The sequence below is a fragment of the Chelonus insularis genome, unplaced genomic scaffold, assembly GCF_013357705.1.
Source record: "Chelonus insularis isolate UGA/USDA-ARS -01 unplaced genomic scaffold, ASM1335770v1 contig_261_pilon, whole genome shotgun sequence".
Lineage (NCBI taxonomy): Eukaryota > Metazoa > Arthropoda > Insecta > Hymenoptera > Braconidae > Chelonus > Chelonus insularis.
In genome coordinates, this window is record NW_023276453.1 from 315,403 (window position 1) to 332,706 (window position 17,304).

The 17,304-nt window shown below is 34.1% G+C and overlaps 1 protein-coding gene across 1 annotated transcript in view; it reads right to left on the reverse strand.

The window, feature by feature from the left end:
• The window catches only part of nolo (no long nerve cord), a gene marked incomplete at its 5' end in the record, with an annotated part of 41,138 nt that overhangs the window by 9,848 nt on the left and 13,986 nt on the right, over positions 1-17,304 (reverse strand). The window contains 3 exons of the mRNA XM_035079991.1: positions 7,162-7,291; positions 7,447-7,588; positions 9,442-9,789. Of these exons, the coding sequence (XP_034935882.1) occupies positions 7,162-7,291; positions 7,447-7,588; positions 9,442-9,789 (620 nt within the window). The remainder of the gene's footprint in view (positions 1-7,161; positions 7,292-7,446; positions 7,589-9,441; positions 9,790-17,304) is intronic.

The window sequence follows — 17,304 nt, forward strand, 5'->3', positions numbered from 1 at the left end:
AATAAGGTTATATAAATATTCTATACTCAAATAAATAATAAAACTTATTAATAAAAAAAAAATAGATTATTTATGAAAAAATTCTTAATTAAAAATAGAATAGAAAAATATTTCTAATGAATGATGAATATGCATAAAACAAAATAAAATAGGGTTGAAAGTTAAATAGACAACATTTGAAGCGACACTGAGTGGATTAAATGGAGGTATCAGGTTCTTCCGGAGGTCAGCATGTCGTTATAGATCAATTTCTGAGTATGCAGTCAGTGTGTTAACCGAATTAAACTAAAGACAAGAGGGGAGCAAAGCAATTAGCGCGATTTAACGACGCCGTCTCCCAGCATACAGTGATTTATTAACGAGCTGTGCGTGCAACTGCACACAAGAGCATATCATCTATGTGCAACTGCTGCATAAATGCCCGCGACATTGGAATACACAGCACCAATACGGTACATGATGATAACGTAGCAATTCTAGCATATGCCAAATCAATTACAGTGTCAATAAATAATAAACCAATTACACTTTTTTTTTTTTTTTGATGATTGAAGGAAATGGGAAAAATATTGAAATGTTTCATTATTAAAAAAAAAACATTCGTTAGAAATAAAAAGATATTTAGACTGGCGACTCTGTTTCTCTTTATCCAGGAGTTGGAGAATAAAAGATGCAAAAAATAAAAAACGACTTTACAAGTCTTTTTGGCGACTAATGGCCGTTAGAGAAGTAGAGAGAGAGAGAGAGAGAGAGAGAGAGAGAGAGAGAGAGTAGGATAAAAGGGTGTGCATTGCAACGAGAAATTCAGTAGACCGACATCTCCTTTGCTATATTGCTTTTTTCGGTCTTAAAACTACGTCTATTTCAAACACTCTTGGCTTTCCGCCGAAAAGTCTATTCTCAATACTAAAACTATTCTGCCATTGTCGACAGTTGCCGACAGAAGAATAATAGAAATGTGAAATATAAAAGTTGAGAAATTGTGAATTTGCGTGAAATGTTTTCAATTTTTCTTTCTTGTTTAGATTTTGAAAGAAAAACAGGTGTTTTCAACAAATATGATAATCTTTTTTGTAGTTTGAAACATACTAAAGGATCATTTAAGGTTTTTGTTTTTGATAACATATTTTGTGAAATTAAATTACTTACTTTATACCAAAATTAATCTAAATATCTCCACTAATGGAATATTAATAAAATATAAACAATTTTGATCTTTTTTTTGAATAATATTATTATTATATTTTACTCTTGTATACCCAACTGGGTTTTTACATTTCGACTATATACACTCAATACAGACCAACTTATATCTAAATGAACTTAAGTTTAAATTATAAAAATAATTTTCTTTTGGCACTGTACATTATGCTGCACGCAAGGGGGTTGCAGTTTTACATCCATAATCTAAAATCACTCTTATTTCTCTACATGCTCCCCTTCCCTCCAAACCTAAGTCACCGCCTTCCATACAACTCACACTCTACTTTTTCCACAAACTCGCACAGCTCAAAACAGATGTTTCCCTTGAGCAATTCTACAATAAGACTTTGAATCTCCAATTCGCCTTGATCTCCCTTCCATTTAATTAAAAATTTTTTTATTTTTTCTGATGTGGCTAATGGCTTCACTACAGCACAACAATGGCATAATGTCTCACTGCAAACCAACCACACAGCACATGACCAGTCCTCCAGCCTTTTTTACCACCTCTTCCCACATTACCACACCTGATCCTGGCCCAGATTTCTTTATACCTAGAGTTTTTTATTCTTTGGTTCCAATACACTGCACCATTGTCACCAGGCTTCAAAATTGCATATATGGGGGTTATATGTGGACCTCAGGATAGATCCCACTCTTTATTTTTGTACCTTCTTTCCAGTTTGTCAAGACCGCAGGCAAATCGCGCTGCTATCGCACCCGCAGCAACTCCATTTCTTATGTCTTGAATTATCTCAGTATCCTCTATTTCATAGCAAAACTCCGCAAATGCTTTTCCCCATGCTGATCTTTGTTGTTTAATATACCTCTTACCTCTTCGAGTAAACATATCTCGGCCAGCGGTCATCGTCCATTTCTAATACTTCCCATAAATATCTACAGGCACGTTCTTTGAGTATGAATTCTATCTCTTTAACTCCTATCTCATTTCTCCAAATATACTTGGGCGTATTCCTAGCAACGCCGAGAATCGCCTTGCAATATCTGCTTTGCACCTTTGAAGTCTCTCAATCTTACCAAGTCCCCATATCTCTACCCCATACACCGCCATGGCTCTGACAATTGTTTCCATCAGATATATCCTTTCACCTTTTAGGTCTCTGCCAGCTCTCTTGAACAGCCCCCATGTTGCGTTTGTAGCTTTTGAGCTTACGCGCCATCTCTCCATATGTACTGTCGCTTTATTGCGCCGTAAACCAGTAGCCTAAATATTTAAATTCCTTCACCACTCGATAGTATTCTCCTAAAGTACCATTTCTCGTTGTCTTTACTTCTACCCTCCATTTTTAAACACCATGATCTTTGTTTTCCTGACGTTAACCTCTAGCCTATTCTTGTCACATACTTCTCCAACGATTTCAACATCTTGGTCAGCTCCTCACCACTTCATTCAGCCACTATTGCTATATCATCTGCATATTTCAGTGCTCTTACTTTTGCTTTGGCCCATCACAGTACCACCTTCTTTATTTCTCTCCCAGATTTCATCTATATCATCAATAAATATGTCAAACAGAGCTGAGCTGAGTGCACAGCCCTGCCTAACGCCAACTCTGCATAGAAATTCGGCTGAGAAACAACACCATTCACTTTGACTTCTGCTTTGTTGTTCTGTAGATCTCCCTTATGAGCTTATGAAAGTTTCCTCTTACACCAATGCTCCATACTTTTTTCAGCATAATTTGTCGATCCACGGTATCGAATGCTGCTCTGAAATCGATGAAGGCCACGTACAATTTCCCTCTTTTACCTCAGTCTGTTGTTTATTAGTGCGTTGAGTACAAAAATGTGGTCCTCTGGTTCCCCTTTTCTTACGGAAGCCTGCCTGACTCTCTCTCAGGGATCTCTCTTTGTCCAGCCAACAGTTCAATCTTCCTGCCATTATACATGTCAGCAGTTTGGTATCCCGAGTCCAGGAGTGAAATGCCCCTGTAATTCTCCGGTTTATTTGCGTCACCTTCCTTAAAGATTGGGACGATACGTGCTTTCTTCTCCATCCTGGAGGCAATATACCCTCATTCCATATTCTGTTTAAGCATTCTTTCAACATTCAGCGAAAGCTTATTCATCTGCTTCAAACATTCTATCGGGATGCCGTCTTCCCCAGGCGCCTTCCCCCTTGCCATCTTTTTCAAAGGCCGTCCGCCACTTCCAGCCTGCTATATCATCATCCAAGCCTTCATCCACCGAGTTGAGACTCTCACCTGCTTCTACACTCCATGGTGACACCTCCCGTACCTCTGTTGATCCTCCACTGTTGTAATTAAGCAGGCCACAGAGTAATGCACCCATTGCTGTTCACTTATATCCCCAACTACTACTGATTTCGTTTTCCCTCTAAACTATAAGTGCTCCCCACAATTCAGTCATACCTCTTGCCCTGCTCAGCTCTCTCCATTTGTCTTCCACCATTGTCTTTTGCCTTCACTGATCATCTTGTGTAACTTTTTTTCTGCACTCTATATAACATTTTTTCTTCACTGCAATTCTGTCCTTTAACCATTCGTTGAGCAACTTCCACACTTCACTCCTTAACTTCTTGCAATCTTCAGTATAAATCAGAGATTTTACCTTTGGACCTCTGTTCGTATCACAGCTGATTGGATTATTGCTAGATCTGTTAGCCCAACTTCGTCAGCGGTGCTCCAAAATATTTCTTTATTGCACTCCAATCCCAGTCTTTTGCTTATGTTCTGCATTTTGCTCACGAATACCTCTTGAATTTATCACTAGCTCTGTCTCCAATAAATCCGCCGCTCACTTTATTTCCCGTGCTTATCATAGGTCCCAGCTCTTCATCCCCGTCGTTCTCACCACCAACATCAAATACAAAGTGACAGGCATATGGTCAGACGCGATTCTCTTTATGACTTCCAGTTTTTTAACTACATGACTATTATCCTGTCTACCTAATATTAGGTCCAATACCGACCCCTCAAACATTCATAGCCACCAGTGTATGTCACATTTCCGTCCATATCACCATCTACACGTCCGTGCAATAATACTATGAAGACCTAGCTTCCTCACATATCTTTAGTACTCTTTTCCCTTCACTGTTCAGCACTTTGTCTGAGGACTTCTGGGCCTTGCTCGTAAGCTTCTTTCTCGTCTGCGAAGGCATCGCCGTTGCTCCTGCCCCACTCTTGCATTAAGGTCACCACAAATGAATACTAATTCGTAGCCACTTGCAACAACTCGATCACCTCTTTAAGTTTTTGCTCTGCTTTAGCGACACCTTCATTCAAGTACACTGATATGATTGCAAGGCCTTGTTTTTTGGCTTTATTACGAGACCATATTCCCACTCACTCAACGCTGTGCTTCACGAAACTGCTTCTTCTTATCAATCAAGCACTGACCCCCAACAAGCCGCCCTCTGTACTATTAGCCGTGCTTTATAATCGCTCCCTTTTTGCCCAACACTTATGCTCACAAATGGCTTATAAACAAGTTTTATTGCCTGGTCTGCCTTCATCCAAGCTCCTGGATCATTATTATTTCCGAATTTACATAAAAGTTTACCGCTCTCCTGTCCGCACACATGCCTCGAGCAACCGTGAAACTTGCCACGTCACCACCTTAACCCCTTTCTTCCCGTTCCACCCTCTTTCCGCCGCTCTGCCGCGCTCGTTCACTGCAAGCAGGGCTGCCGATTTCCACGCGCTCTCGGTCACAAACGACTTTGCTTCTGCCTGCAGTTCGCTTTTGAGTCGCACTTTTACTACTTCGCTGTTTTGGGGCTCTCTTCTTGGCTGGCGACCTCTCAAAAAAGCCACTCACTTTTGCCTCGCACTCTCACGGGCTGTCGTCGTCCACCCAGCTGTCCGTACTTCTTTCAGCGCCGCCGGTCCCCATTCTCAGCGTCGCTAGTTTGGACCTAAGTTTTCACATTCGTAGGCGTAATTAACATCCTTTGTGGTCCACGAGTACTGATGTCGCAAATGGTGATTAGCCAGGCCGAGCTTTCTTAGATCATGCCTCTTGTCTCAACAGGAATCCATGTTGGTTCTGTGTAGCAGCTCTATAAGGATGTTTTTCCGTCTTCGCCTACGTTCTTATACTGCATAGTGTTTAATGCTCGTCGGCTATTAGGGCAACCGGCTATTCCCATATTGTTCTTTGCCCTTCTCACTAGTCTGTCTATGGCTAGCTCGTCGACTTGCAGATTTTTGCTAACCCTCTGCCTGTTCACACTTGGTGATGAAGTACGAAACCTCGGATTTGCATTCACTGCCTTTTCATTGTTGTTGTCATCGATGGGCTCTACTTCCTCCCTTTCTTCCCTTGAGAATTCTTGGGGTAGTTGATTCTCAATTTGAAGCGAAGGTTGCCTCTCAAACCGCCTCTTATTGATGTCATCTTTGTCACTTTCTACTTTTCTTTCCAGCTCCACAATTCTCTTAATCATCTGGGTTTTTTTCTGTCTCCCAGGCTTGCCTATCTTTGTCTCTCTCCCTCATGAGACTCTTCACTAGCTCTTCTAAAGCAACTGTTTTGATTTTGAGCTCTTCATAGTGCTCCTTCGCTTCTATAGACTTTCCTTGAGAGCTTCTGACCACTATAATCTCGTGGTGGGAGGATTCCTTCTCTCTGACATCCATATTTCTGTCGTCAATCACTCCGCTTAAATTAATGGAGTTCTCCAATATACTTCTTCCCACTTCATCCATCTCTGCATGTGATTTTTGCCTAAAATCCCCTTTATCCTCCTCGTCGACCCAACCGGTGTCCAGTGTCTTTTCGGTATCTTCCATATTACTTTCTGGCTTGCTATGCTCTAAGGCATCTTCCACAGCGCCACTTTTCTCGGCTAGACTCCGCAACTCATATCTGCCCTCTTTGTTTACTGGTGAGTGCACCACCTTGGCTCTAGCGCCTTTCTCCCATGCCAAGAATTGTATGATGGTGCCCTCTTCTCTTTTTTCCGTCTCGGCGACTTTTTCTTTTGCCGGACGCCCCGGGCCCCTCTTCCCTTCGCCTTTCATTCCCTAACCTCACTTAGCTACTTCCACTATTCAATTCTATTTTCAGCTTAAGTACTTTTACAAATACTAGGACTTTATTTATCCCTTAGCTTCTTCGCAATTACTTAATGCCTCTAACTGCTCGCTTTCGCTCAATTAACGGTAATTTTCTCAAATTATTGATAATGCTTCGCAACATATCACTGTACTGTATGCTTCCATACTCGTCCCCCAATATCCTCTTTTTTTTTTTTGAATAATAAATAGCTCATAAAGAGAAGTAGAGTCTCAGCGAACATAAATAATTCCAATTTATTTATTCATTAACTCAGTGAGTTTGATAAATACTAAATAAATTCTGTTTTTAAATCATTTCAAAAAGTGTTTTTAATTAAATAAAATTGTGCTTAATTACTCCGGACTGTCGCACATAAATAAATAAAGCTTAGACCTTTTTATTTATAAAATAATAAAATTAATTGTGATACCAATTTATTTTTTAATTATTCAAGTCAACGTCTATATTTACTGCTCTATTTATAGTTTAAAATATATATGGACATATACTTGTCAATAAAAAAAAAAACTAGTTAACGACCTGAATTAAAATGTAAACTTTAACCTGTCTAGCATCTTTCTAAATGCCATTAAAAAATGCATACCCTCAATCGATATTCTAATCGTTTAGTCTCATTAAGATTTGAAACTTGCTCGAATTATCTAAGCTTTACTTAGATCCTTCAAAGTTTTTTTTGCACAACAGATGCTTTATTCTCAATGGCTCGATAAGCTGCTTAAATAGTTTACAATTGTTAGCATACTTAATAAATGCCACATAAACAAGAAAAAAGTTTTTCCAAACGAGATTAATTTATAAAAGCTTTCCAATAAAATTGGCATTGATTTATTGATATTAAAAACTAATAAATAAACCTGAGAAAATAAACCCATATTAGAGGTTTCTTCTTACTTTGTGGTGCAAGGATGAGTATTACAAGCCAATATCGTCTTATCTGGTTTCGTTTTAAGGTCACAGTTCGTTTCTTCAACTGAATTGTCATCTTGTAGAGATTTACAGACTGGTACAGCCATCTTAAATCCTAGAAAATGGAGGAAAAAATTTAATGAAGTTTTTATTTTATTTCATAAAATAGAATGTCTTTATCTGCCATCCTGTCAGATGCGTGTAAATGCCATTTATTCAATCTGAGAAATCCGTGTAAATTTAATAGAATGATAGAGTTAGAATAATTACCTCCACCACATGACTTGGAACAAGCAGAAATCGATTCCAAACTCCAAGAGAATCTTGACTGACAAGTAGAACCATTTCCACCACAAACACCACAAACATCTGTAGTTTTTCCACTTCCAACCTTCATATCGCAGCCCACAATCTGTAAATGAGAAATATTTCGTAAGAAGATGATAAAAACTCAAAAAGATATTGTAATTTAATAATTAAATATATAATAAAAAAATGGTCGTATCAAGTTGATTGCTTTTATGAATTTTTAGGAAATCTGGAGTGACATCAATCGTGACTGGAATTACATAGTTAGAGAACTTATTTATCATTCAGGTTGAAACACGGTAGACTTGAGGCTTTGGACTATATTATTCATCCCTTATCTTATGACTTGAGAGTCGTGACTTACGTTGGTGGATTTTAAAAGATGTCTCATATACTAGTCGTCTCATATCACTGATGTAGTGTTGAATAAACAAAAAAAATAATAAAGAACAAAATGAAAGTAAAAATATAATAATAATGATAATAATAACAACTTTTGTGAGGATTGAAAAGGATTTTGATCTGTCTTCTTTGAATAAAAAATGAAAGAAGACACATGGGGTAAAATGGTAAAAGAACTTGGTATGCAATATAGGGGTTGCACAAGGTATAAAAGAAGAAAGAAGAAAAAAGACTGTCGTGTATAGAGAAGAAGTACAAGTACGAGAAGTATCGCGAGTTTTCATCGCACATGTACGATGTAAGAAAGAAATGACGCTTGATGCTTTGAGAAACATAAGCGGTCTCCTGGAGTAGTGTTGGAGGACGATGAAGTTGTATCAGGAGAAAGAGATGAAAGTGAGTTGGTGAACAAGCTTCTGTGATTTCAAACCGATGTGTGTTTCTCAAAGTTCTTTATTGGACCAATTCTTCATTGAACACTTTATTATTAATTTTGTAAAATGAATATTGCTTCGAAAGTAATAATCAATCTTCAGCTAAAGAACAAAAATTAAGAAGAGGTTGTTTCTTCTTTGATCAGCTTATTATTAATTAGTAGTTAATAAAACATCTAAGAAAAGCATCTTATCAAGTAATCAATGATTTCAATGATAACCTTTTTATCTAGTTGAGATATTTTTAAAACTCACTTTTAGGAGAAAAATCAATAGATTCAGTTGGTAAGTTCAAAGAACTACAATTTTTCAACATACTTCATGATTATTTTGTTGACCAACATTTTTACCTCAAAAATTTCAATATTAAAAAAATTTTTTGCAACTTATGTAAATATTTCTTTATGTACTTTTGGAAGTTCATTCATGTGAATAATTAACCCAAAGACTGAAGAGGAGTTTTCGGAAGCTTTTGAAATGCTGACTAAAATAACGCTAACAGTGATGTGAAATTTTACTTCTAAATCTTCATTCTCTCTTATTTGACGATTCATATTTACTTGAAATTATGGAGGAAAATATATGGTTATATATGTGTTTGAAGTAAGTATAAATTTGTAGAAATCTTCGTCATCTCAAACACGAGTTTCTCTTTATCTGCTTTTCCTTCTCTTATATAGGCGACGAAACTCCGTGTCTGGAGAACTATGCATTTAATAATGTTAAGTTAATTAGTGTTCATCGACCTCAGTTGTTAATTACGCAAACTCTAAAGCGTGTAGCTGATTAGATATTGTCTCATGCCATTATTTCAGTGGTAAATTTTATGAATTATTATTTAGAACTATTTCCTGCTTTCTAATTTTATTCATTCATTTCTGTTTAATTTACATCCTAGTCCATAAGATAATAAAACCTTGTCTTAAATTTTGAAACAAAGTAGTCCAATTACAGCAACTTGATTTGAATTTTTTTACAGTTGATAGCTGTGAAGAATAGTCTTAAAAATGCAGCAATAAAATGAAATGAAGTTGAATGTTGAATAAAAGAATGAAGAATTCATACTGAAAGAAAAACAAAAAAGTCGTTATGAAGGAAGAGAATGACAAGTGTAACTTACCATGCAGGTACCACCAATGCAAACATCAAGTCCATCTGCATGGCACTTGGTACCATCCTCAACTTTGTCAGCAAGTTGAATAATGATAGAGTCATCAGTGTCCAATTCAGCTAAACTATCTTCTGCACTTTCTTCACCCGACTGCAATTTATTTCTCCTATCATCCTGCTCACTATCTTGATATCTTGATGACAAAGTAACAGATGTTGATGGAACTCCTCGACAAATCAAAGAGCAAGGTCTAGAAGAGTCATAGTGTGGAGTCCATTTGAACAATTGCCCACTGTATGGGACATTGTTGAATGCGCTGCATTGCTCTGCACGGAAATCGCTGGACATCTCACACGGCTGAAACAGTACGAAGAGAATTAGAGGATGAATAGTGATGTGAATGGAAGAGAAGAGAAAATGAGTTAAAAGTGAGAGAGAAGAGTTCTAACGGCCCATTAATCTTCTCTGCTTCCGGTACGGTCAGTGGTAATTGTTTTTCCCCTCATTCTTCTCCATCTCTACCCCACTAACTAGTGTAGTATTTCTTCGTGTACGTGGGAAGGGACTAGGACAGAATGAATGAACTTGAACACGTTCAGGGTCTATCTTACCAGCACTTTTATAGATTACTTTCGTATTAGACTTTACGAAAAGTCTTGTCGATGCAGTTTCAATCCACGTCGCGTCCTTGTTCTTATTCTCTTCTTCATTTTTTTAACTTTCAGTTTTTTTTTGTTTTATTTTTTATTTTTCTTTGTCACTTGGGGAAATAAGTAAAATGCCCAACGAGCCAAGATTACGTGGCAAAGCGCCAGTCACGTGCGATCAGAGGAAGTTTTATTTGATTGAGAATATCGATGGTTGCGAGAAGAGAAAGGAACGGGGGACTAAGTGAATACTAATGCTAAAGCTCTGCCTATGTAGAATAAAATATTTCTCCAGTCTTACATTTTTTAAGTCAAACAACATCAGGTATTTAATCTCTTTAATTAAATTTCTTCAAAATGAATTGTTGTTCATGAACAAAGGGTCGTGCTGTGTATATTAAATACCTAAGTATCTGGAGCAGATTGATGTATATAATTTTTGCAATAATTTAATTATTACAAAAAATATTTTTTTTTTGTTCTTAACTTATCTTTTGTATGTTAAAAACTTTATTAATTATCTTCCACTATTCCATGAAAAATGATGAAAGCCTGGAAGATCTCAATTTCAAGCTCTTTATTACTTTGCAGTTAATATTATCATTAAAAAATTACAGAAATATTTTCAAAGAGACAAGTTAAAAAGGAAAGGAATTTCAAAGTGAGAAGTACAAGTTAGCAAACATGTAATACATATTTTTATATTGAATTAACAATCTACAGTTTAAAAAAAGCTACAAACTTATCAAAAGCATCATTTTATTATTAATATTTACTGAATGAAAATTTTTAAATTAAAACTATTCAATTTCAAAATGCTATTCATTCAATCAAATTATATAGTTTTTTTTATTGAAATAAAGCTGTCAGAAACTATTAATTTTTTAAATTTTACCTTTCCTTTATTAAATTGTCTACTGTATTTTCATATTCACAACTCCATTCTCTATCATTGTCGATATGCAGAAAGTAAATTAAAAAATGATTGGCATTTTAAAGGTAATTATCGACACTCGTTCATTCTCAATGTAATTGATTTACATGAAAATGACTCTTGTTTAAAAGAAAAGCTATTCATACTACTGTTTTTATACCAACATTTTGTAATCAATCTCCTAGTATCCAAAAAGCTAGAATTTTTTTGTTTTATTCATTGACTCTTTAAAAATATCGAACAAGTTGATAATTAAATCATCATCACTAATGAATCATCTGTTCTAAGTGTAATGATTAATTGATGAGCAACATGTTGTCCTGTTAGCATGAACTATTGAAATGATTGTTTATAAGCTCTAAATGATCTACCAGCTACATGGTCAATGATAAATGAAAGCTTAATAATATAATCAACTGGCGAAACTGGTAGCAGGAAAGTAATGAATAATTATCAAGTTTATAAGACTAGTTGATAGAGATAAATATATAATGATTACTAAAATGTATATTGAATGAGGGGATTACCATTCGCTTCAGTTATTCTTGGTGCAGTCTTGCAAATGAACGTGTGGTTAGTATGGATAACATTTGGGAATGTCATAGAGAATATTCCCAAATGCTGGGCACTGTTTGCAGTAGAAAACGTGCAGTTGTTTGCCATCATTACCCAAACCATAGAAGGAGAGAAAGGGATAAAATGGAAAATTGCGAGAGCGTAAAGTTTGTAATGGACTAATGAAATTAATATCTACCTGCTAAATCGTTAAGTAACAATAACTAGTAATAAATATTCCGAGATAATTAAGTGTTTATTATAATAATCATCCATTTCATATGATTTCAATGATTGTTTCATTTACTAAAATATTGATTATTTACCAAACGAATATGTATATATGTTGTGACAGATAAATAGTCGATGTTAATCAATAGCTAGATGATTACTTGTGTTCGTTTGTACAAGCTTTACAATTAAAATAAACCCAAGTAATGTTGATTAATTGGCTGGTTGATTAAAGTTTTTTCTTGCGTTTAGAGAAAGAATTTTTTTCTCGTGTTTAATTAGAGAAAAATTATAATGAAGAGGTTGAGTCAGGATATCTTGATAAAAGCTGGAGACGAGCAGTATTCAGTGAAGTTCATTGAAAAAATTTATTTCATTTTTTTGGCTTTTCCTTTTGATCAAAAAAGATTTTAGAAGAGTCTTCCTCTTTTTTATATATTTTTATTTGATTTTATTTATGGATAATTCTTCGTGAAATGATCCTTATACTACTTTCTATTCCATTGGAGCAATCGTGAAATGAACATTTACTCGTGATTCATTTGCTATATATCGAGGACACGAAAAGAAGTATCCCTCAAGTAGGCAGTAAGTAGCTGATGAATAGATCGTTCGAGTTCATTGGATTCAATATATTCTTAATATTTATTAATGAAAAAAGATTATTGAAAAAGAAAGAATGGAAATAAGTTTAAAAAAAAGGTTTCATGAGTTGAAAAGCAGCTCTTTTCTAACCTTAGTAATTGATTGAACAGATTTTTTATGAGTCGAATACTAATTTTTCGTAGTCTTTCAGAGCTCTCTGATGCAGCCTTTGCAAATTGCAGCTTTAACAGTTTTTTATCTGCAAGAGCTCGTGAAATTAAATATTGAATCTTGGAAACTTTGATGGAGCAATTAATTGTAAATAAAATGCCCATTTAATCGAGGTAATCTTCATTATCCTTAAACAGTGTCAATCTTTGCTTAACAAGTCAACGGTTTTATGCTAGATCCATTTTTATGAGATAAAAACCAACCTTGATGTACTTAAACAAAAAGAAAATTTGCATTTTTATTTTTCTGAAAAGAATTCATACATTTGACGAATTGCATTAATAAAAAGTAATGACATTATCAAAGAAAAATTTTTTTATATAAATTTATAGGAGTAAGTAGTTCATGTGAATTGAATGAAATAAGATTTAACATCTAGAATACTTTATCATCTATCTTTTAATGAGGGCTTTTAAGTAATTTTGTAATCAAGTTGATGTATTGTTGAAAATGGGAAATAACTCTGTAAACCAATAAGTCAGTAAAAGCAGAACTTTATGAATTTTTCATGAATTAATGTACTTACATTTAAATTTAAGTACATAACTTAGTATTCTTGCACATTTTTAGCTAAAATTTAAAATATTTCCAGTGAATAAATGCCGACTTTATTCATAAAAATGTTTACAGAAAGTAGGAATCTAGTTTTATTCACAATATTTTTCCAACAATTTTTATCTATTTGTGTAATAATTTTATTCATACACATTATTTTGATTCAAGTGTATTTAACATAAATATTTTCTTTCCTAAGAAATATATTTTGTAACATGGAATATTTGTACTGTTCTTAGTTTTTCATAAATATTATTACCTAACAACTGTTGTTTCAAGTTTCCAACTTTCATTTATCATAGAATGTTTATTTTGTAAATAATCCCAATTGATGTCACCTGAAAATATCTATTGGAGATTCTCAGTCAATATTGATTGATCATTGATCCCACTTTCAATGCAAATGACTATCAATGTAGTTCTAGGGGCAAGTATTCTAGTAGGCCAGATCCCCGGACACACTATTTCACAGCTATTGTTTATTTATCTTAGCTGTAAAGTATAAAAAAAATATTTATTTGTGAAAGTTAAAGCAAACAATCGGCAGAAACTTTCTTGTTATCTTTGATGATACTTGAAGGAGGAGTAGAAAAGAAGCAACAAAGATCTCAGTTAGATACAGAGGAAAACATGATGGTTAGAAGGGCCACTTTACACAAAGCACATTGGCACGAGGCGTTAGTATGTTTAGGATACAACGTAACATCTTGAATGACCGTAAAAGAAGAACGTCGAATAGTTGTAAAAATAACGGTAAATGAAAGCTCAACTTTTGCCCCTTAAGCACTGACTTTTTCTAGCCAAGTGTTATGGCACATCTATACCATTTGACCTTTCCATGCAATCACGAAAAACTGATGCTAAAATACAGCAAGGTCCATTTATTTTCCGACTCGTTTGCTCATCCTTTTTTGCCAAATAAAATAAAACAGCCAATTCAATTACTGTGATTAAATCAAACACACTTGAATAATCGTTATAATTCTCATGTAAATTATTATGTCGTCCACTACAAGCTATGCTTACTTCAGAGTTATAGCCAATAAGCTTGGACAACTGCTGATATAACAAACTGATTTGGTTCTTACGAGAAGTATGGAGGGTTGAAAGTCGACACGCCGTTGCGATTAACCTGGATTCGAGCAAATCCCCAGGCATCGTTACGCTTGATAGCTTTGTACGAATTACGCCCCAAAGGTTGAAGGTCCAAGCAAGGACGCTAGGATGAGATGAACAAGCGAATCAAATAGAGGAAAAAAATCCAAATAAAAGAAACCAAGAAAATACTTATAGCAATGAAACTAGTGCTTGTTGCTTTCATTTCTTTTATTTTATACCTACGAATCTGGCTTGGCAGGATACGTCAATAAAAGCTCTAATATTTACCCTTTGCTATATATTCAACTGTAATCATGGTTATTTTAACATTGGAATTTCGTCTGGGAAATTTATTAAACATTTTATTACAATCTACTACTATTTGGGACCATTGCTCTTGCCTTTGAAGTCATTTACCTTGATGTATATTGGAGGGATAAAAAGTTTGTTGGAAGAAACTGACATGTTGAACGTCAAATAAATCCTTTTTTACTTCAAAACTTGCGATTATTAGAAAAAAAAAAACTTGATTGTAAAAAAACCCCTTTTTCAAATGAAAAAAAAAAGGACTTGTTTTCAGCTGTTTATGTTGTTCTCAACTCTCTTGACTTGTATTGGTGTAATAAAAAGTTTATTAAAGGCTGATAGTAGCTAGGCTATATGAGCTTTTCAATCCAAGTTTGAGAAAACAGAAGTTGTAATATAAACATTAAAAATTTTTTTCATAAACTTTAATCAAAAGCTGATCATTCTGTGTAATAAAAAAAATGATTATTTGAAAAACAAAAAACCCTAGATTAAAGATTATTTTTCACCCTGTTTTGTATTCTCTGGAACAAAAAAAAATGGAAAACTGAACAGAAAATTGTTATGCAAAGTGAACTGTAGTGAATTTTTAAAAAGATTTGACTATTGGATGATTGTTTTAAATTATACCAGAAAATGAAAACAATGAAAACGAATCCTTTTTCATTGAATTGATTGATTTATTTACATAATATTGAATAGTATAAAAGTAAAAATTTGGTTCAATACCTTTGATCAATTGTTACACGAAAATCCTTTTGATGGAAAATCAAATTGTGTTAAAATTTATTGTCTGTCAGAGTACACACAAATAGGATTCAACAGTGTTAAGTTTACCCAGTGGATTGTTTGTTGATGATGCAGTTGCTTGGTAGATTGAGGAGGCTGATGAATTAGACGTTAATTTGTTCACGTAAAGGTCAGCGTATTTATTGATCCATATACAGATTTCCTGGTCACATGGCCAGTGAATCTCTTCAACTGTCTAATGAGAAGCAATCGATATGTTTGCCTTCCATAAATATCTTGCAACCTATATAGATTGAATATAATTATTATCGAGGAAATTTCCAGAAGATATATCTTGTATCCGTAACGACGATAGCGACCCAAATGTTGAAGTTGATATCACGTTTTATTGCGGTCTTTCCAGTAAAATGGCCCACATTTTATAGTTCCCTCCATCGAATGACATTATTGGTATTCGTTTATATATTTCAACGAGTGTTATTAAATCGACTCATGTCACTAAGGTAGACTCGAGTTAATGGGAAAATTTCAATTGATCTCCCTTAAGATAATTTATATTCTCATCAATATCGATATCAATTTTTCTGATGGTTTCGATATCAAAATTGACCTGGAAATGGCTGACTAGGCATTGATGTAATCACTTAATACATTATCTATTAAATTTTCCAATAATACAATATCGAATTGTAAGATTAGAATTATTATTTCCAATGACAATGGAGAACATATTGAAACAGTAATATTTTATTACGGTTTATTTAATTTTTTATTGGTAATAAATGTACTTCTCTTGAGTGAAATGATGATCAAATTATTACTCTTATTATTGTAATAAAATTTTTCATTGATAAAAAATAGTAGATGTAGCGAAAATTCTTATCATAAGGATCCTTGTTATGAGAAAATTTTTTATTGGTAAAAATGTTGTGAATATTTATGATTTATGGAGAAAGAATTCCAAGATGTATCCTTACTGCTGGTATGCATCTGTGTTCAGACAATATAGATGTAGGAATAAAATTGTTTGTTGACAAGATAGAGGTCTTATGAAAATTTTATTAATAAAATAGAATTCCTAGTAGTTATAACTGGAAATTTTTATAGACGAGATTAATGGTTACTCGAACGAGATATTTGGAATAAAATTTTTTTTTTAAACATCCACAAGAGAGACGAGAGGAAAATCAATTATAACAGCTGACATAAAAGTATTACTGGATACCTAACATGATTTAGGTTTTTGAGGACAGTAAAAAATTTTTACTCATAAAAATTGTGTTATGTTTAACAGTTTTATGGAATGATGGAAAAGTTTATTGTCATTATTTTATTTTTGACAGTCTAGATTTATGGTGATTAATAAAATGTATTTTTTTCCATAAATACTCTTTCTCTCTTGTCATATTCTTTCATTCCATTTTCGAATGAGTTTAAAATAACTGACTGAAATAAATTTGAAAGAAAATTGAATAATAAAACACTCGAATTAATTCAATATTGTTCGAGTATAATTTTTCATTGTAATAAAATATTTTTAATTCAAGAGAATTAGTTATGAATGATATGTGGATCAACATAAAAGCATTTGAATTTACTGTGATAATTTTAATCACAGCATCCACTGGGATCGAGGACTCTCGTTTTAGTGTAGAGAGATTCGTAGGTACATGCTTGCATATGAGAGTAGGCGGAAACATGGACGGAAGTAGTGGTAGAACCCCCCGGTATACCGCGGACTAAATCCCATCCGGTTGGATTTTAACTTGGAATTTATAGTTCACCCGAGAAATTATTGTCTCTATATTTGCTGCTCTCTATTTCAGTCTACACCTTCTAGAATATCTCATACTCAAGACCATTAATTGATTACCCATACTGTGATTGATTCATTCACACTTTGCCAAAAAATATTCATCACTTGGAATTGAATTTTGTTTATTTCATTATCATCACTGGTACATTTTAATGAAAGAAAAT